At 46.4% G+C, this 22,173-nt stretch overlaps 1 protein-coding gene and 1 long non-coding RNA gene across 3 annotated transcripts in view; one reads left to right on the top strand and one right to left on the bottom strand.

The window, feature by feature from the left end:
- LOC128352841 (WAP four-disulfide core domain protein 8-like) overlaps positions 1–16,620 on the bottom strand; it is a 31,567-nt gene extending 14,947 nt beyond the window's left edge. The window contains exons 1-2 of one of the 2 annotated variants that reach the window (XM_053313330.1): positions 16,394–16,620; positions 14,662–14,802 (exon numbers count right to left, since the gene is read on the bottom strand). In XM_053313330.1, coding sequence (XP_053169305.1) covers positions 14,662–14,802; positions 16,394–16,466 — 214 coding nt within the window. In that variant the 5' untranslated portion in view covers positions 16,467–16,620. The remainder of the gene's footprint in view (positions 1–14,661; positions 14,803–16,393) is intronic. The other variant, XM_053313329.1, reaches the window with a different exon arrangement.
- Positions 1–22,173, top strand: part of LOC128352844 (uncharacterized) — a 93,465-nt gene that overhangs the window by 39,757 nt on the left and 31,535 nt on the right. The window lies entirely within an intron of this gene.

A 22,173-nucleotide genomic window follows, 5' to 3' on the forward strand; every position in this document is an offset into this window, starting at 1 on the left:
GTTATATCTGCCATAAAAACATAAGAACAGCCCCGCAGGATCAGGCTCAAGGCCCATCTAATCCAGCATCCTGTTTCACACAGTGGCCCACCAGTGGGCATGTTCTGACCATGGGTGATGCTAGGATCCTATTAGGATTGGGTCCAAAATTTCTCTCCCTTTTTTAACTCACTTGTTGTGGCAGTCTTTGCCACATAGGCATTTTTCACACAGCAGGCTTTACCACAAGTTTACTATGAGGCTTTACTGCAAGTTCGAAGTTGCCCCCCAAAACCTGCCACAAAAGCAGATTTTTTTTACCCTGTATATAAATTGGACTACACTCTAACATGCAATGAAAAACCCAGATTGTGTGTTAAGTGCTCCCTGATAACTCACAGGGACTTCGGGGTAAATATGGCCGATATGTGAATGGACACCCTCAGTTTGGAGGAGATGCAAGCTAAAAGCCCTGTGTGGAAAAAAGCTCAGGTGACATTTGGGTAAGAAGTCCCTCTGCATTACTATCTCACCCCTTGATCTTCCTTTTTTTGTAGGCAGTTTAAAAAACCAGTGCATTTTAGGGGGTTATCAATACGTTCTAGAGGGGAGGCTACCCACCTTCTGCTCCTGGGCCATCACCACCTTCTTTGAGCCCAGGTCCCCATACCCCGCAAAAAGTACTGTCTCAGTATAATCATCTTTTCCTCTCTCTGTGTAAAAATTTTGAAATCCATGTAAATGGACTCAAAGAGGAAATGGGCCAAAGGTGCTTTGGCCCAAATGGGCCAAAGGTTCCTACCCATCCCCTTTTCCCATTACAGTTCTATGGAGTGGGGAGGCTCAGTGATGAGGAGGCCATGATAGGGGGCACCTGCTAGACTGGAATTTTTAAGTCCAAAATGGGGTGGGGCAGGGAACGGACAGGCAGGCAGGAGGCTTGGAGCACTCAGCCAAACATTTGAGGCATGTGTCCTTTAGGAACAGAGGAGGCTGCCTTATACTGAATGAGACTATAGGTCCATCTAGCTCAGTACTGTCTACACAGAATGGCAGCGGCTTCTCCAAAGTTGCAGGCAGGAGTCTCTCTCGGCCCTATCTTGGAGCTGCCAGGCAGGGAACTTGGAACCTCCTGCATGCAAGCATGCAGGTGCTCTTCCCAGAGCGGCCCCATCCCCTGAGGGGAATCTTTTACAGTGCTCTCACATATAGTCTCCCATTCAGATGCAAACCTACTTAGCAAAGGGGGGAAAATCGTACTCACTACCACAAGCAGTGGCAGAGCCACCACTGAGCGATCAGGTTCAAATAACCTGGGCCACTGCCCCTCAGGCTCTGCACCTCATGCCCCAGACATGCCCCCGTTGCTGATGTAAAATGTGGGGGGCATGATTTAGCTCCCAAAAGGGGCCGCACAGGAGCTAAGCCATGCTCCCTCATCTGACGTCAGACGCGGGGGGGGCATGGCTGACATCAGATGCAGGGGGTGAGATGAGTGGACCATGGTTGCTACAGAACCTGGGCCTCTTCTTGCCTCCCTCCATGCCTGACCACAAGACCAGCTCTCCTTCCTTGTGCCGACGACTGATTTCCCCCTTCAGCCAGCAGCTGAGTTCACATCTTACCTCTTCTGATTCCAGCACAAGTGGTGGGAGGTAATTCTATCCAAAGGGCGAGAAGCCCCACAAAGAGAAAAACAGCCAGTGACTTCATGGCACCCTCAGGATCCAGATATGATGTCCAGATATGCTGTCCAGAATTGAACAAGTCTGGGGTTTTTTTAAGCAAATAGGTGGGAAATGCTGAGTTTTTATCTTGTCTCTGCTTCCTCATTCCCTGTGGCAATTGCATTTTAGCTTTCACAACTGTACAGCGGCTTTCCCAAATGTGTTTTGCATCATCTTACCAAATTACATGTGGTGCAACAGCCACAACTCCTGAAACCAGTTGATGATGACACTTGCCATGGTCCTTTATAACCTAGAAAATATACGCCCTACAAAGAACTTCTGTCAACCTCATACTAATTAGAGGGCAGTCCCGTCTAAGAAAACTCACTCCCTTCTAGGAATGGTAAATGGGGATTTTTCCTTGGCAGAGTTTACCCTGTAAAAAACCAAAGGCCTTCCTGTGTTGAGGGGCAGCCTAAGGTATTACAGTTGCTGAGGAGAGGTGGCAAAAATTGCCTTGCCCCACAACCCCATTGGGGGTCAGCATGAGGAGAAGCTCTCATTTGTAAGGGCTCAGTGGGTCCCAAGGAGGTGCTCTGATGCCAGCGGCAAGTGGCATCTTGCTGCTCTGCTGACACCCCAACTTCACCTTCTGAGGTAGCCAGTGGTGGAGCCAGGGAACGGGAACACAGGATCTCCCCCATTACCAGAGGCCCCACCATGAATGCACCATGCATGGACCAATGACGCCACTTGCACATGACATCACATACAAGGGGCATAGCTTGAGCTCCGTAGGGCCTGTGCAAGCCCTCCAGAGCAGAATCCCAACCAGCGTATGCTGGCTGGGTACATTTATTTCCCTTTCTCTCCTTCACTGGAGGGAAATAAAGGGAAATAAATGCATCCAGCCTGCAAACATTGGCTGGAAATTGGCTTGCACGGGCCCTCTTGAGCTCTGGCCATGCCCACATGTGTGTGACATCACATGCAAGGGGCATGGCTACAGCCCCCAGAAAATGGCCATGCGAGCCCTCCAGGGATTATTCCCAGCCAGTATTTGCTGGCTGGGTACATGTTTTGTTTGTTCTCTCCGCTAGGAAGGTAACAAACAAAATGTCCATTCAGCCAACAAACGCTGGCTGGGAATGAGCCCTGGAGGGCTTGTGTGCTCCTTCTGGGGCTCTAGCACAGGGGAGGGGCATCAATAAGGCAGCTTCCAGGAGCTGGGTGGCCAGGTTCTCTGAAGCTGTCTGCTCAGTTATAGCTCTGTCCCTGGAGATAACCACTTCACCTCACCTCATGAAAGAACAGTCTTCTGCCTATGTGCTACTTAATAGGTCAGTTCACACTGTAACAAGAAGTTACAAGCCCTTGTAACAAGCCCCTGCTGGGTAGGACAGACATACCCTACCTAGATTCGAACCCCAGCTTCTGAGGTAGATGGGAAAATCTTCCTACCCAGCTGAGGTTTGACTAACAATCAAACTCCCCACCTCCGACTTTGTTTTTACCTCACACATGGGACCGGGTCTCATGATCAGTGAGACCCGGTTTTCCCTGGTGAGCGGGGAGCCCTGGGCGGCTGGATCGGCTGCCCACATGATGGCCGGCTCCCATAGGCATAACTATAGGGGGCAGGGGGGCACGTGCCCCAGGCGCCACTTGGCAGGGGGCGCCAAAAAGTGCCCCTGCCGATTTGCCGGGGAAAATTTTTTTTTAATTATTTATTATTTATTTATTTTTTTGCAGAGCAGTCCCCCTCCCCCAGTCCTGGCGCCGCCCCCCCCCCCCATTGGCATTGCTCATCCAGCACTGGGCACTGCGGCGTCTTTGTAGTCCAAGTCACTCTCACTCCCCGGCACGCCCCACCACCCCGCCACCAGTCGCGCATGCGTCAAGAGGAGGACACGCACCAGAGCAAACTTCCTGAACTCCCCCCTCTTTTGAACAACTTCCTGAACGCCCGAACCAGTTCCCCTTTTTGCTCATTCAAGTCCTTCCTCCCCTATAATCTAACCACGTTTTAACTGAAAAGGTTCAGGGAGGGGGAGATGGGGGGATGTGGAACCTTGGGTTCCACATCCCCCCATCTCTCCCTTCCTGGACTTTTTCACTATGTAATGCAAGCTAATTTAATTATATGTCATCATCAAAATGGATTAGCTGTTTCAGCCCATCAGGAAAGTCTAAACCTCCACCAATTTAATTAACCAGACTGAAAATCAGATGAACAGAGAATGTTTTAATGAAAGGTGGTATATAAATTTAACAATAAGTAAAACTATCATTAGGAGCAATTAGCGATTACTTAAACATTTGTGCTGCCAAGCAATTTGTAAATAAAACTTGAAGCCCTTTGAAATTAAGCTGGAATTAATTGTAGGTTGGGCAGGGGGTGAAAGTATATTCTTCTAAACATTTATTGTTAAATTTATATACCACCTTTCATTAAAAACAACCCCCAAGTGGTTTGGTTTTAGTCATGGATTTTAATTTTAATTGCTCTTTTTGTCAATGTGATGAAGATTAGTTAAATCTGAGTGGTCTTAGGCAACCAGTGTTGCATCTGAAATGCCATTTCATTTTTTATTGTCATAAATACTCTCCAACCAATTTAAATAGCAAAGGTGTATATTATCGCTTTATTCAATTGCAGGGAATCTCAAAAAAGCAGGATTTGCAACTAAGGCAGTGCATATCTTCTCTAAAATGGCCCTTTTATAGTTTTTCTAACTTTGAAATCGTAACATAAAACAAAGCATAAATGCATAAATGCTTCCCCCTCCATTTGAAACCTTTTCTGGTGTAAATAGCGCACAGTTTTGGAAAAGGGGAGTCTTTCTTTAACAGCGGGAGAATAAGGAGTCTTTAGCACTATCACCCTAGTCCCTCGAATTACTTTGGAGTCCTTGGTTTTCGTTTTGTTAAAATACAGTCACTCACAAGGGAAAGTCAGGAACAGAACCAGGGCGTGAGGGAGGGGCATCATAATCATAATAATCATCATTGCATCATAATCCTGATGTTTGAGATACAAGCCAACTTCACAGGGTTGTTGTGAGGAAAAACCTAAGTATGTAGTGCATTTTGAAATTTTTGGTAATTTTTGTAATTTTTTAAATTTTTAAAATAAAAGTTTTCTGAAACATGTGTGTCAGTCAGATGTATGTAGGGGGGAGGTGGGGGGGACACGGAGGGGGGGCGCAATGTCCGTGCTTGCCCCGGGTGCCATTTTCCCTAGTTACGCCTCTGCCGGCTCCGTGATGGAGCCGGCAGGGGGTGGGGGGAGCGGGGGCTGCGCGGCCCCCGCAAGCCCCAGTATGCCCTGAGCGACTGAGCAGGGCATACTGGGGAGACCCCCGAGCCAGGAGGCAGCTTTTTGCCTCCCGGCTGGGGGGGAGTCTACTCATGAGTAGGCGTGGTGCGGCTACTCACGATTGCAAAAAGCAGGTTTGCAGGAGCGCTCGTTCCGCAAACCTGCTTTTTAGCAGGGGTTCTCGAGCGGGTTACCCGCTCAAGAACCACCGGGCTCGGCTGCGAGCCCGGTGGTTCTTACAGTCACCAAAAATCGGGCTAGCCTCTGCTAGCCTGATGTTTGCTGATCATGAGAAGCGCCCCATGGTCAAAAATTGAAAGCATGCCCAGCTGCTGAATTAAGGTAGGAGGTTTATCCTACCCTAATAGGGATCATGTGAACTGTCATTATATATTTTTATTTATTTATTTATTTAATGTATGTATATACCACCCAAAATGCAGGTCTCTGGCGGTTTACAAAAAAACAATAAAAACAACAAGTAAAAAGGCTAAAATATTACAACAATTTAAAATTTAAAACAATGTTAAAACTATTAAAAGCCATCAAACTATTAAAACAGTATCTAATTAAGAGCCTGGGTGAACAAATACATCTTGACTGCCATTTTTAAAGTTGTAAGAGAGTGGGAGGCTCTTATTTCAGCAGGGAGTGCATTCCAAAGCCTTGGGGCAGCAATGGAGAAGGCCCATCCCCAAGTAGCCACCAAACAAGCCGGTGGCAACTACAGACAACCTCGCCTGATTATCTTAATGGGTGGTGTGGTTCCTAACAAAGAAGACACTCTCTTAAATACCAAGCTGTTTAGGACTTTATAGGTTATAACCTTGTATTTTCCCAGAAACCTATCGGCAACTAGTGTAGATCTTGTAAGATAGGAGTGATATGGTGTCTCCGAGATGACCCAGAGACCAACCTGGCTGCCGCATTCTGAACCAACTGCAGTTTCTGGACTACGTACAAAGGCAGCCCCACATAGAGCGCATTGCAGTAGTCAGGTCTGGTGGTGACCAGCAGATGTACTACTGAGGTATCTATCTATCTATCTATCTATCTATCTATCTATCTATCTATCTATCTATCTCAAGAAATGGACGCAGCTGGCGTAGCAGTCAAAGCTGAGAAGAGGCACCTCTGGCCAGTGCCTCAACCTAGGGCACCAGGGAGAGGCTTGTGTCCAGAAGCACCCGCAGACTACGTACCTGTTCCTTCTGGGAAAGTGTGACCCCATCTAGAACAGGCAGATAAAAATTATCTCCTGAGTTCCACACAATAATTACCTCCATCTTGTCTGGATTCAGCTTATTATCTCCCATCCAGCCCATCACCACCTCTAGGCAGGCATTTAGGGAGGTTATTATTATTTACATTTATGTTATGATCTCCTAATGATGTTGACATGGAGAATAAGATTTGGGTGTCATCAGCATACTGATAACATCCTGCACCAAATCTCCTGATGATCTCTCCCAGCGGTTTCATGTAGCTGTTAAACAACATCAGAGACAATACGGAGTCCTGAGGACACCATACCAAAGTTCAGATTTTAAAGAACAACAGTCCCCGAGGGACACCATCTGGAATCTGCCTAAGAGGTAGGAGTGGAACCACTGCTAAGCAGTTCCTCCCACCCTCAACCCCCTCAGATGCTCCAGAAGGATACTATGTTTGATAGTATTGAAAGCCACAGAGAAGTCCAAAAGGACCAACAGTGTCACACTTCCTCTGTCAATTCCCAATTGGAGATCATCCATCAGGCCGACCAATGCAATCTCTATAGCCCACCCAAAAGCCAGTCTGAAATGGGTCAAGATAATCAGTTTCATCCAAGACTTCCTGGGGTTGGGAGGCCATCACCCTCTCAATTGCCTTGCCCAAACACAGAAGGTTGGAGACAAGCCTATAGTTGCTCAACTCTGAGGGATCCAACACAGGTTTCTTCAAAAGAGATCTAATAATTGCCTCTTTAAGGCAAGGAAGCATCCTGCCCTCCCTCAGAGAAGCATTTATTATCTCTACTAGGCCTTCTTCAACAACTTCCCTGCCAAATAGTATAAACCATGCCGGGCAAAGGTCAAGAGAACATTATATGTGGAAGGGTTCTGACAAAAGTTGTGGGGAATAATTTTATCCAGAGGGCTAAAAGCCCCCCAAGGGAAAAGGCAGTCACTGCCCACATTTGGACATAATGCTGAACCAGAGGTAAACGTGCCAGAGGTTTGTGTTAATGATCATCGAAATGCATGAAGTCATGGTTTCATCACCCAACTGCAGCTCTGCTTTCGCTTCCAAAGCTGAATTTGAACCTATCCAAACCTGAATTTGGTAGTGATTTTCAGTGTTGAAACCTGTGGTTCAAAGGCACCATTGCGTCAGCCAAATTCTGCTACCACGATAACCTGGGTGCAAGCACCTCTCGCAGCCACAGAGACTCAGAGCAGTGCTTCTGTGCAAAATTGCATACATCTCGACACACTCTCACTAACTCTAGAATATTACTTGTGTATTACAAAGCATTGTATTAATTTTTTTATTCCGAGGTTTGGTTTCTTCTTTCTCAATGTGGGGGTAGAGGGTTCAAATCCTACTTCTTTAGACTCCATCCAGAAAACAATGCACCCCTGTATACTTTCAAAATGAGTGTGAGATTTCTTGCAGCAGAAAGAATCTGAATGTAGGGAACAAGCAATCGTGCTGTGATTCAGTGGCTAATAAGATGATGTACCGTTCCTTTCTTGGGGGGAGGGTCCAGAAGGTGGTGCTGAGGGACTACTGCACGGCCCCGTGGCCGTTGGCCTGTGGGGTCCCGCAGGGTTCGGTTTTGTCCCCCAAGCTGTTTAACATCTACATGAAGCCGCTGGGAGAGGTCATCCAGAGACTTAGATTGAGTTGTCAGCAATATGCAGATGACATTCAGTTCTATATCTCCTTATCACCTGATCCTAGGGAGGTGGTGGATGTCCTGAATCGGGGATTGGAGGCCATGATGGGTTGATGTGGGCTAATAAACTGAGACTGAATCTGGACAAGCCTCCCCTCAACAGCATCCTCCCATCTCCATGGTAACCAGCAGCTCTCATCAGTCTGCTACTCACCCTGGCTCCACCCTGCAACTTGTCATTCCCTGTAGAGGATTCATTGTAGAATTAACCTCCTGTCCAGAGCCCTGTTCAGGAATAGGGATGTGCACGGAACCAGTTCTGTGCACTCTATGGATCTCTGCACAGAATTGAAGACATCCTAAGTAAGAAATAAATGGGGGTGGGAGTAGGAAGGCCTATTGTTTGCTAGGATCTTCATCTTGGGATAAAGAAACAAGGGCTGACATCCTGAGTAAAACTGAAGGCATGCTACATGAGATGCTCCTATATTGCTGGAGACTTAATTTAACTCCATAGCACAGATTACATAGAGGTGTGGTTTTTGCTGCTCTCCCTTCATCTGGAAGCACCCTGTGCCTCACAAAAATAAGTCCCTGAGGGTCACACAGCCCTATAATTGTGTGCTTCCAAGGGAAAGAAAGATTGGTGACAATCCCGCCCCCCACCCCCCATGAAATCATGGGAACTGAGCGCCAATTCCCCGCCCATAATTGAATTATAAATAAATTCACAATGATCTTTTGAGCAGAATCCTGGCTTGGCTGCAATAAGAAAAACACTGTTGCAAAAATAAACTGTAGAATTATACTGCTTCAGTATATTCCATTTGTATATCATTTAGATATTATTTACATCTTGCTTCATTCTGTTTGAAGCAATTTATGAAAGAAATTAAATGTATTTAGTTTATTATATTTTCTAAAAGGGGGCAATGGTTAGACCGCTTCTTAAGAAGCCTTCTCTGGACCCCTTAGTGATGGATTGTTATAAGCCAATCTCCAATCTCCCTTGGTTGGGCAAGGTGATTGAGAGGGTGGTGGCCGACCAGTTCCAGGCAGTCTTGGAGGAAACTGATTATCTAGACCCATTTCAAACTGGCTTTAGAGCTGGCTATGGGGTTGAGACAGCCTTGGTCGGCCTGATGGATGACCTTTACCGGGGAATACGCAGAGGGAGTGTGACTCTGCTGGTTCTTTTGGATCTCTTGGCAGTGTGCAATACCATAGAACATGGTATCACACTGGATTGCCTGGGGGAGTTGGGGATAGGGGGCGCTGCTTTGCAGTGGTTCTGCTCCTATCTCTAGGGTAGATTCCAGATGGTGGAGCTTGGTGACAGTTGCTCCTCAAAATGAGAGCTGTTATATGGAGTCCCTCAGGGCTCCATTCTGTCACCAATGCTTTTTAATATCAACATGAAACCGCTGGGTGAGGTCATCAGGAGATTTGGTGCTGGATGTTATCAGTATGCTGATGACACCCAAATCGACTTCTCCTTTTCATCTTCATCAAAAGGAAATGGCATTCATTCCCTAAATGCCTGCCTTCAGGCAGTAATGGGCTGGATTAGGGATAACAAAGAGGACAACCAAAAAACAGCGGTGCATCAGTTGGTAACCTCCAGGCTTGACTATCGCAATGTGCTCTATGTGGGGCTGCCTTTGTACATAGTTTGGAAACTCCAGTTAGTTCAAAATGCAGCAGCCAGATTGGTCTCTGGGGCAACCCAGAGAAACCATATTATGCCTGTTTTGAAACATATTGGCTGCCAATATGTTTCCGGGCAAAATACAAAGTGCTGGTTATTACCTTTAAAGCCCTGAATGGTTTAGGTCCGAGTTATCTTAGAGAGAACCTTCTTCTGTACAATCCCCACTGCACGGTAAGGTGATCTGAGGAGGTCTGTCTTCAGTTACCACCAATACATCTGTTGGTGGTACAGATGTACCACCAACATACACATCAACATACCACCAGTGGAGGTAGAAATCCGTTATCTGAGTTCATTATTGACCTTCAGGACAGCCCTTAAGAGCTATCTCTTTGGTCTGGCCTTCCAGGATTTTTAAACTGTTTTAAATTGTCAAGGTATGGCCTGGTTTTCCAGGGTTTTAAAAGCTCTTTTAAATGTTTTAATGATCCCATTTGGGTTATGTTAGTTGCGTAAATACTGCAGATTATTTCTTTTCAGATGGGTCTTCAGTTACTGGTCTTTTATTTCCCTCTCCTTATCTTTCCATTCCCTTGTCCCTCTTTAGCTCCTCCTTTATCTTTACATCCCTCATTTGGTATCTCTGAGATTGTAAACCTACAGGCAGAGCACCTGCAGATGTAATTCAAGAAAAAAAGGAGAAGAAGAAGCAATCATCACAGATAGTCAAAGAATTTGGTACATCTTGATGTGTTGTCATGAAACCATGTTTAATGAGTCAAAAATCGGAATACAGAAAGATCCTGTTCTGCCCAAAAGATACAGAAAGAACCCCATGCTGTCTGATATGTTACACTTCTTTCCTACTTCTTATATAAGACAAGTCAAAAGGCCTGTTCTGTATCTGGTCTGCTGTCATCTCGTCATCATCAAGAAGGAATTATGGTCCGGGTGGTGCTGGGAAGAAAATATTGGGAGAAGTTAATTTCTAGCGTTTATAATTATTCTTTCAAAAGACAGAAAACAATATAAATTTACAGCAGCCCAGAACTATTGGCTGACATCTGGACTAACACTTCACAGATGCAGCAGTCCTGAGATCCTTCTATTGCAGAGCACTGTCACAAGAGTGACAGCCCCCTGAAGCCCCCTGTGCATCTCAGAAGTCTGTCCCTGAGGGTCGCATAGCCTTCAAGGAAATATTTCCAGGAGCCACAGTGGGCTTCAGAGAGAAGGAGAGATCGAGAAAATTTTGCCCCTCCCTGATAGAGTGCATGCAGCATTTGCAGCACCAGTGCTTCATTAATCCGGATACCTGCTACTGTCCATATGCCCATGGGAGGCTAGATAGGGTATTGTTAATTGCATCACATAAGGGGAATATCTTACAGTGGACAAGAATAAAATTAATAAAATCAATTGTAGTCTGATACTCAATTAGTAACATATGGTTGGAATAGCAAGAGCAGCATTTTATATTGATTTAGAAAGCAAAGGGATTTGCATCCCTGCTGAGACCCTGAAGGGGGGGGGAATGCTTGGGATTGCATCTCTGCCCATTCCTGCAGCACTACAACCAGGATATAAATATGTAAACAATTTAAAATAACAGATAATTTTACTGTGTTGAGCTAGAATTATTCCATTACTGCTTATGTGCACGGGAGGAGAGCTGGTTTTGTGGGAGCAAGCATGAATTATCTCCCTGAATAGATTATCTGTCTCTACCGAGGCCCCCGTCTGGATTGGATCCTTTTCCCCTTGATGGATCCTGAGTTCCACCGAGTACTGTCATAAGAGTTGAGAAAGGGGTGATTTTAAATTATCTCCCTTTCTCTCTGAAGCCCACTGTGCATCACAGAAGTCTGTCCCTGAGGGTTGCACAGCCTTGAAGGGCATATTTCCGGGAGCCACAGTGGGCTTCAGAGAGAAGGAGAGCTTGACAAATATTGCCTTGCCCTCATAGAGTGCATGCAGCATCGGCAGCACCAGTGGTAATGGTCCACGAGAGGGATGGGGGAAAGCCAGTACAAATTACCAGAGCCTGATGATCCAGAAGGGGGCCCGGGTCCTCCTGACTATATTGTATATTTTTGTAGTGTCTTCTGCCGCCACACTGGGCCTGCCCTACTGCTGCACCACCCGTCTTTAAAATAATTCTAGCTGCCATGTGCGGGAGCGACAGGGTGTGCTGAGCACCCCCCTGTGGTGGCGGGCAGAGTGGGAGCGGTTGCTGGTTCAGATCATCTGGCCCAGAGGCCCTTGAGAACTGCAAGGCGCTCCAGCGTACCTGCATAGTTTGAATAGAACATAGATGGGGTGGGGGGCTTGCGGCGGATGCAATTTCACGACGACGGCGGCAGCAGCGGGGTGGCCTTGTGGTAGGGGTGCAAAAAACAATTTTTCACCAGGACCCAAACCTGCTCTCAGCGAACCTGCTCTCAGCAATTCTAATCTCTGTAGGTATAGACACGTCACAACATCTAAATATCCTTTCCAAGGCCTTCATTGCAACCCTACCAAGTGCTAGTCTGTCCGTGTTTCGTGACTGTTGGATCCTTTACTGTTGATGGTCGTTCCTATAGGAACGTAGAAAGCAGCCTTATACTGAGCTGGATTATTGATCATTCTAGCTCAGTATTGTCTATGCCACCTGGAAGCTACACTTCAAGTTTTTATGCAGGAGTCTTTCCCTGACCTACCTGGAGATCCCAGGGATTAAACCTGGGACCTTCTGCATGCAGAGCACTGAGTGGCCATAGCTCTACCACTGAGCATCAGCCCCATTCACTAAGGGGAATTTCTTACATCAGACAGTCTTCACATGTAGTCACACATTCAAATGCAAACCATGTCAAACCCTGCTTAGCAAAGGGGATAGTTCATGCTTGCTGCCACAAGACCAGATCTTAACCCAACACTCTCTGCATACTTAGAGGTCATTCACAATAAAAAACTGTGTTCTACCTGGGTTTGGGAGCTGTGTGTGCTCCCAATTTTCGGTTGTGCAAAAGGAAGGTAGGAGGAAAACCTGGGTAGAAATAATTGTGTGGAAGAAAGGTAGGAAGAAAAACTACCCAGGTTTCCCTCCCAACCTTGCTTCCACACAATCACTTCTACCCATTTTCCTCCTACCCTTCTGCACAATAAAAAACTGGGAATGCACACAGCTACCAAACCAGGGGAGAACACAGTTTTTGGTTGAGTGAATTACCTCTTGCTTTATTAAGGGCCATGCTGAATGGCATCATCTTCTACTGTGTAGGAGACAGCAATGGTAAAACCCTACTGTATGCTACAAAAGAAAACCACTTGGCTTTGTGGTCGCCAGGAGTCAACACCGACTCAATGACACAACTTTACCTTTAACCACCTTTCCGCCCCCAAAAGGAACCCCAAGGTGGCTCAAACAACTCAAAACCAAATAACACCATAAAAATTAGGATTTAAATAATAAACATTGGGTAGTTGAAGAATTTTTTTAAAATCTCAACAAAGGTCAATTGAAACAGAAGCAGAGAAAACAGCAAGGGTAAAATTCAGCAGCCATGAGTGATGCTTGAGCTTGAGAATATTAACTAACCACCCCTGCCACCATAAAAGCTGTGCGGATTTATTCTCGGTGGAAGTTGTCTGTAAAATCTGGTTTGGGCTAATCTCTTGTTCTGCACCCTTGTTCTCTGCAAGGCTGTCTAAAGGGGTGTCAGCATTCAGAGGGTTCTCCCTCCCCTTCATGAGGGCGAGGTGCTGCCTGCACTGCCGCCTCCACAGAAATGAGCACAGAGAGGCTTTTAGGATCCAGGCTTTATAAAAAGAAAATTCAGAAGCACAGAATGCTGTTTAAGTGTGGTGAATGTGTGTAGCACGGTCTGCTGCAACAGTGCTTCTCAACATTTTTGGAGTCATGGACTGGTACATTATTCATGGACAATTTCCTGGACCAGCAGTTAGTAAGGGAGTGGCCCCCCTCACCCCCACCCCACCCCCAGGCAGCCAAAAAAACCACAATTTTGGGCAGTTCTCCGTTGTTCATTTCAAGGCAGCCCTCGCTGCTGGATAATGTTCATTTCGAGGAAGTGAAATGAACGTTATCCAGCAGCGAGGGCTGCCTGGAAATGAGCTCTGGATGGCTTCTGGTGGCCCCCGCCAGCCCAAAATTGTTTTGGGAGGGTGATTTTTATTAGTGAAGCCTCACGGAGTAGTGCCCAATGCTTCGCGGACCGGCACCTGTCCACGGACCAGTGGTTGAGAAACACTGTGCTACAACACACACCTGTACATTTTCACTGTGCTACAACACACACCTGTACATTTTCCTTTTCTGTGCACACATACTTTTGTTGCCTAGAATTACATTCCATGTCACTGAGAGGCCTACACAGAGAGGGGGAAAGTCTTCAGAACTGGGAATGTGACAGAACTGTTGCAGAAGAGTGTTATGTTCATTGGTCAAAACTCTGGGGAGTAGCAGTGGAGTCTGCATGAAGCATCATTGGCAGGGGAAGGAAAAATGGGATGCTTGATCAGGGTCTGGGTTCTGGAGGAGCCCACACTACACACTTGACCTTTTTTTATTCTTATCAGTCACTTTTTACATCATCTAAGAGAATGTGTCTTTCATATGACCTGAATTTTTGAAGTGCACAAATGTTTTTTAAACCGCACATTCCTTTGGGAACTGCATGTATGGTGTGTGGTTACATTTTTAAAAGCCTGTTCTGGAATGGGGCCTTTGGAACTGCAGTTACTAGGGACATGGCAGCATGAGACTTTGTGAAAGGGGAGCAAGGACTGACATGCTGCACAAGAATGCATCATCAGCCCAGTAACACTGCATGCACACAAGTGGCACAGACAGCATTATGCAAGAGTATTCCCATTACTCTTGTGTCATGTCATTTGTGCACCTTTTCATTTGCATAACTCCCACATGCATGCAGTGTTACTGGGCTGCAGTTTAACGGGGATTTCCAGATGTTGTTGACTACAAATCCCATCATCCCCAGCTGCAATGGATTTTCTCTAAGGATTCTGGGAGTTGTAGTCAACAACACCTGGAAATCCCTGTTACAGAAAACACTGCTGGTCTAGCATGTCCTTTTATAGTATGTTAGGCACTGAATCCACACATCCCAAAAGTATTTTGGAGTCCCTCAGTTACCTTTTACTGGGTCCACACAGCGCATCGCACAACAAGAGTAACAACATTTCTTTGCTCCACGGCAAGAATAATCATTGCGGCACTCATTCGGTTTAGGGCCCTCGCATCTGCAACGATCTCTTGGGCAGTACCCAGGTTTCTCTGCAATATGAAAAAGTCATGATATAGATCAACAAATAAGCAGTAATAGAATAATTCTAGCTCAACACAGTAAAATTATCTGTTATTTTATACATATGTATATCCTGTGGTGCTGTGCTGCAGGGGCGGACAGGTATCCAGCCCCGGTTCCTTTTCCCTCCAGGGTCTCAGACTGAACGCAAATCCCTTTGCTTTCAAAATGGAGATAATATGCTATTCTTGCTATCGCAACAGTTTGCCACTGAACTTAATATTGGACCACAGTTGATCTTATTACCATTCTTCCTGATTTCTGTTACAAGACGTATCTCCCATTCTTTGTGGTTGACCAGCCAGAATACTATTCTGGGTGAATAACAACATGAGGTGAAAGCTCCATAGGATTAGGAAACTATCCTTGACTTCTTGTAACAGACCGCCCCCCCCCCAAAAAAATTACTGCATCGCATTAGGTAGGTGGGCTGTGTGGCCAGTGGGATGTGTGCGGCTATGGGGCTGTCATGGAAAGCGACTGCACTTCTGAATTTGTGACTTCAGACTGCACAATTGTTATATCCCACCTCATCCCACCTTTGAGGTGATTTACAACACAGCTGAACATATAAAACAAATTTCAACATTAAAAAACAACAACAAGCCACTAAAATAAATCTCAAGCAGCAATGAGGAGAATAAAAGCAGCAACATTATCCTCCCCAAAAGACCATTTTGAAAAGATGAGCGTTACAGGTCTCATATCTATGGCAGCTTCCCTCCTGGGGCAAACAGCAGGGAACATTTGTGAAAAGGGAAAAGGGATCCTTTGCCTGCAGGAGCCAATCCAGACAGTGGCCTCAGCAAAGACCAAGGATCTATTTTTCCCTCTCCTCATCCCATGATTCCAATACAGATTAGGAGGTCTCACCTGCTATTTAACAAAACCAAAAACAAACCTTGAACACACACGACTGAGTGATAAGCCTTTTTCCTGGATTCTAAAGGAAACCAACACTCTCTTCCAGTCTGTGAAGCCATTAATCACCAGTACATCCTTGAAGCCCAGCAGAGGAGAGGAAGAGTCCATCTGCTTCCCATCCAGTGCTGCGTCCAGTGAGAGACTCCATATATGGCAGCTTCCTGTGTTGCGTTGTTCCTGTGCTTCATCCAAAAAGGGGGGCAGATAGGCAGATAGGCAGACAGGAGTCTTGGAGCACTCAGCCAAACATTTGCGGCATGTGTCCCTTAGGAACAAAGGAGTCTGCCATATACTGAGTCATATCATAGGTCCATCTAGCTCAGTATTGTCTTCACAGAATAGCAGCAGCTTCTCCAAGGTTGCAGGCAGGAGTCTCTCTCAGCCCTATATTGGAGATGCCAGGGAGGGAACTTGGAACCTTCTGCATGCAAATATGCAGGTGCTCTTCCCAGAGTGGCCCCATGCCCTAACTGGAATATCTTACAATGCTCTCACATGGAGTCTCCCATTCAGATGCAAATCTGATTAGCAAAGGGGACAATTCATGCTCTCTACCACAAGACTAGCTCTCCTCATTGTGCCCAGAGCTAGCAAAACTGATGACTGACTTCCCCCCTTCAACTAGCAGCATCTTACTTCCAGTGGTGGAGGGTAATTCCATCCAAATGACAAGAAGTCCCACAAAGAGAAAAACAGCCAATGACTTCATGGCACCTTCAGGATCCAGAAATGATGTCTGGAACTGAACAAGTCTGGTTCTTCAGCAAATAGGTGGGGAAGGCTGAGCTTATATCTTGTCTCTGCTTCCTCATCCCCTGTGGCAATTGCACTGAAGCTTTCACAACTGCACTGTAGCTTTGTCAAAATGGTCTTTCATCAACTTCCCAAAACTTTCACAACTGCACTGTAGCTTTGCCAAACTGGTGTTGCAGCATCTTCCCAAATTACATGTCATGCAACAACCTTGAAACCAGTTGATGCTGACAATGGTCCTGGATAACTCTAAGGACCCCTATCAGGGCACCACACTGGTCTCGATGGGGTCAGGTAGGCCCAGCCTCAGAGTTTCAGCCTGGTGGTTAAGCCATTTTGGCCACCTGTTAGCCTCACAGGGTGGCTCGGAACCACCTCAGATTGCCGGGCCTCTAGGCTCCCAGGGCTCCTTTCACCCAGGCAGCCCTCGCCTCTCTGGCCCCTCATCATGGGCCTGCCTGCCTTTATATGGCGCGTCCAGTCGGTATGTATTGAGGACAGGTGTTCTGACCCATGGCCACTCCTTTATGGTGTTCCCCAGGGTTCAGTTCTTGCCCCTGTCCTTTTGAACATCTATATGAAGCCGCTGGATCAGGTCCTTCACCGGTTTGGGGTGAGAGTCCATCAGTACGCTGATGATGCTCAGCTGTACATTGCCATACCAGACAATGCTGGGGATGCTGTCTCTGTGCTTACTCGATGTCTGGTAGCTGTTAAGATCTGGATAACTCAAAATAAGCTCAGACTAAACCCCACTAAGACTGAGCTGCTCTTATTCAGCCCTCGTACCAGCCAACAGCTGGATTTCAATCTTTTCTTGGATGGGGTGGTGCTGCCCGCAAAGGAGCTTGTCCGTGACTTGGGGGTTCTTTTGGACTCATGCCTCCAAAACAGCAAGTGGAGGCTGTGGCTAGAACTGTATTTGCCCAGCTTCATCTGGTTCGCCAGTTACGCCCTTATCTTGATAGGCAAGCACTAACGACAGTGACTTATGTCCTTGTCATCTCCCTCTTAGATTACTGTAACGCGCTTCACCTAGGGTTACCTTTGAAGACAATCGGGAAGCTTTAGCGGGTCCAGAATGCAGCGGCTCACCTACTTATGGGTGCCAAAAGATATGACATGGTAACACCTCCCCTGCAGTCACTGCACTGGTTACCCATTAACTTCAAGATTCAATTCAAAGTCCTGGTTCTTACCATCAAAGCCTTGCAGGGCTTGGCGCTTGTTTACCTACAGAACCATCTCTCCTATCCAGTTACATCTCATCCTGTTAGATCATTTCAGATAACCCTTTTGTCGGTCCCTGATTTTCGAGAGGTTCGGAGTTCTAGGACCCACTAAAGGGCTTTTTTGCTTGCTGCCCCACTTCTTTGGAATTCTCTTCCCCTTCAGATTCATCTAGCCCCCTCCTTACTGGTCTTTAAATCTTTACTGAAGACCTTTCTTTTTCACTGGGCATTTGCCCTGTAGTTTACTCTATTTCCTTTTCACTATCTATTTTAGTTTGTTAACCTTTGTGGGGTTTTTTTTTTAAAAAAAGAAAATTGATTGTAATTTTTAATGTTACTTTATTTACATGTTATTGTACACTGCCTGGAGTCTTTGGAGTGGGAGATATATTAAATGCTTCTAATAAAAATACATACATACATACATACATACATACATACATACATACCATCTGCAGGAGGGCTGAAGTTGAGCAGCCCTGCTCTAGGGGCTGAGTTCATAATCTGACTATGCCTCTCCCCTGTGGCTAGTGCCCCAGAAGGGCCAAGCAAGCCATCCAGGGCTCATTCCCAGCCAGTATTTGCTAGCTGAATTGACATTTTGTGTGCTCTCTTTTGTTTGGGATCAGGTGGTCCTTCTGGGGCTCTAGCTATGTGGGAGGGGCATTGATAAGGCAGCTCTCAGGAGCTGGGTGGCTGGGTTCTTTGAAGCTCTGCTCAGTTATAGTTCTGCCCCTGGAGAACTATTCTCAATTATAGTTCTGCCCCTTCACCGCATGAAAGGACTGCCTTCCACCTATGTGCAACATGATAGAGCAGTTCACACTGAAACAGGAAGTTACAAACCCTCGTAACAAGTCCCTGCTGGGTAGGACAGATGTGCCCTATTCAAATGCCATCCCCAGTTTCTGAACAAGGTAGATGGAAAAATCATTCTACCCAGCTGGGGCTTGACTGACAATCAAGCTCCCCACCTCCAACCTTGTATTTATCTCACACATGGTCAAAAATCAAAAGCACACCCAGCTCCTGAATAAGGGCAGGTTTATCCTACCCTAATGGGGATTATGTGAACTGTCCTTATATGTGGAAGGGATCTGAAAAAAGTTGTATGGCATAATTTTATCCAAAGGGCTAGAAGCCCCCCCCCCCCCCCCCCCGCAAAAGGAAAAAGGCAGTGACTGGCTGCATTTGGACATAATGCCAAACCAGAGGTAAAAGTGCCAGAGGTTTGCGTTAGTGATTGTCTGAATGCATGAAGCCACGGTTTCATCACCCAACTGCAGCTCTGCTTTCGCATCCAAACCTGAATTTGAACCCTCAGTCAGTAGCGATTTTCAGTGCTGAAACCTGTGGTTCAAAGACACCATTGTGTTGTCCAAATTCTGCTACCACTATAACCTGACTGAGGGGAGGCCAGTGGTGGGAGGAGGGACCTCAGGAGACACCTAGCTATGTGCAGCACCCCACCCCCCCAAAGCACCACAATGACAGTAAGCCCACCATTTAAAAAATATTGTTCTCCCTTCACCACCCTACCCCAAGCCGGGCCCAAACCGGGCCGGGCCCAGCTCTAGTGTGCATAGAACCAGACCATATCCAATTCAGTTCGAGTCCAGCTATACCCAAACTGAACCAGGGTTTCCGGTTTTGTGCACACCCCTAACAACTGGAGAGCCTCAGGTAGGCCATCCCTGCTTCCAACTATCTGTTTTTAGCCTCCCCTTTCCCCTCATCTTGCTGGGACCATCATTCTCCCCTCTTCACAGCATCCTTTCATCTCCATGGTAACCAGCAACTCCCATTAGCCTGCCACTCACCTTGGCTCCATCTTGCAAATGGTCACTCGCTGTGCAGAATTCACTGTAGAGTTAACATCCTGTCCAGAGCCCTGTTCAGGAATTCAGAATCTGGATACACTGTCCCCAGGTAAAGGGGATATGGTAACACACCAGCTAGTTGTGCCTCCTGCAAAAACAGGCCTCCTACCACCCCTGGGTTCAGCATTTGTCCGAGGAGAGCAACACAGTATCATTCCCAATGAGAGCAACATTGCAACGGCACTCATCTAATGCTTGGTAGGCATGGAGCAGCCCCACCTCCAAAAGCAGCATGCACATGTTTTAAAGTGTCTCTCAAGCAGCGTGCACAAATCTCTCTTGGACCTACATATCTCTGCACAGTATAGAAGCTATTCTAAGTAATACATACATACTTGGTGGGAGTGGCATGGGGTGGGGGTGGGAAGGCCTATTGCTTGCTAGGATCTTCATCTTGGGATAAAGAGACAAGGGCTGACATCCTCACTAAATCAGAAGGCATGCAACATGAGATGCAGCTGTATTGCTGGAGGCTTCACTTAACTCCACTGTGCTGAATGCAGAAGGGCGTGATTTTTGCTGCTCTCCCTCCTTCTGGAAGCACACTGTGCCTCACAAAAATATGTCCCTTGGGGTCACACAGCCCTCAGGGACATATATTTGTGAGGCTCAGGGTGCTTCCGGGGGAAGGAAAGATCGGTGACAATCCTGCCCCCCATGTGATTGGTACTCGGGAAGCCTCCAGGAGTACAGGTGCATCTCATGTAGAGTGCTTGCAACCTTAGTCAGGAAGGATGTCAGCCATGGTGGGTCACACAGAGAGGCCCAAAACGAAAATAAACCCAGGACATGTCTTAAACAAGGCAAGAGACTTGGTCACTCAAGGTGTAAGTTTGCCTGGTTAACATTAATATCTTAGGGGGGAATTAGAATTTAGACTGTAGAGAAACGGGGATTTATTTACTCCATATTTTATTTCTGAATTTGCTCAGATGTTAAACAACTGAAAATCAGTTTCTTGCAACTATTTTTCAGTTATGTGTTGTTCATAAACTAAGTACATTTTAACCTTTCCAAATCTGATTGGTTTTGTGATCTTTTCTGCTGTCTCAGAAATGTCATCAGGTTCCATGCTTGGCAAATGCAGAGAGGAAAGTCATCCCTTCTAAGATACAATTATGTTGGTCTGGCTGTACTCATATAAACCTGATCGCTGTAGAGAAGACAAGGACAACATATAAAAGTTCATAATGGGCTAAAGGAGTTTTAAAAGGGTATCATTCACTTCAAGAGGGACTAATCAAACAGTCCCAATCTGCCCTCTGCTGGTGATGGTGAGCCTTTATGCACCTTATGTTGAAGTATTTACTCCCGCCCCTCAGTTATATCCCACTCCTTCCCCAAGTAACACTCAGCAGTGTACATGGTTATCTTTATCCTCACAACAAACCTGTGATGTAGGTTAGGCAGAGAGACACTCTGTGAATTTCATGGCTGAATCAGCATTTTAACTTGGGTCTCCTTGGTCCTAGTCAAGGGCAGCTCCAGAGGAGATGGCAGGGGCCAAGCACCCCTCAGAAAAGTAGCTGTCCCCCCACTATTTCTGTTTCAGAAATCGAATAAGTGCTAAGTCAGAAATCCACTTTGCCCCTTCTATGGCGCCCCTCAATTCCCCACCACCACCCCCAGTGCCATCAATGGTCCTCATCCAAAACTAGGACTAGGGAAATGTAGGATTTCCCTAAATCCTTAAATTTAGGGCTGATAAAAGGAAACACTTTCCCCCACAGCACATAATTAATCTATGGAATTTTCTGCCATGGGATGTGGTGATGGCCTCTAGTTTGGATGGCTTTAAAAGGGGCTTAGACAAATAGATAAAGGACAGGTCTATCAATGGCTACCAGTCTGGTGGCTATTGGCCATTTCCAGCCTCAGAGGCAAGATGCCTCTAAATACCAGTTGCAAAGGAGCAACAGCAAGAGAGAGGGCATGCCCTCGTCTCTTGCCTGTAGGCTTGTCAGAGGCATCTGGTGGGCCACTGTGTGAAACAGGATGCTGGACTGGATGGGCCTTGGGCCTGATCCAGCAGGACATGTTCTTATTTTCTTCTCTAACCGCTATACCACATGACCTGTGCCCAGGGTTTGCTACAAATTTCAGGAAGCAAACTGTCCTCCATGAGCTGCCTCCTAATGAGGTGGACCCTGAGAGTGTCATCCCACCTCTACCGCATGAAGGCTATGGGTGCAGAGGGATCAAGAAACCCTGGGTTCTCAGCATCTGCCCAACAATGCCATCCCTTGATGCTGGCTCTGGATGTTGAGTTGCAGTCTGTAGCCCTATTCAGACATTAGGCTGTACATGTGTTCAGGTGTCTGTACATATTTACATGTATTTGTGTGAGTGACTGCACATACGTACATTTTAAAAGGAAACCTGGGTACAGGTCCCTCAAGCTCATGGTACAGATAGGAAGTGCATGTGTGTTGAATGTAACACGTGAAGAACTGTAAATGTGTACAGATCTGCACATGCATACAATGTACATAGACTGTGCATGCATTGAACATGATGTTTCTCTTTCTGATGGAAAGGGCAGGATTCCTTT

The sequence above is a fragment of the Hemicordylus capensis genome, chromosome 4 (genome assembly GCF_027244095.1).
Source record: "Hemicordylus capensis ecotype Gifberg chromosome 4, rHemCap1.1.pri, whole genome shotgun sequence".
Classification (NCBI taxonomy): domain Eukaryota; kingdom Metazoa; phylum Chordata; class Lepidosauria; order Squamata; family Cordylidae; genus Hemicordylus; species Hemicordylus capensis.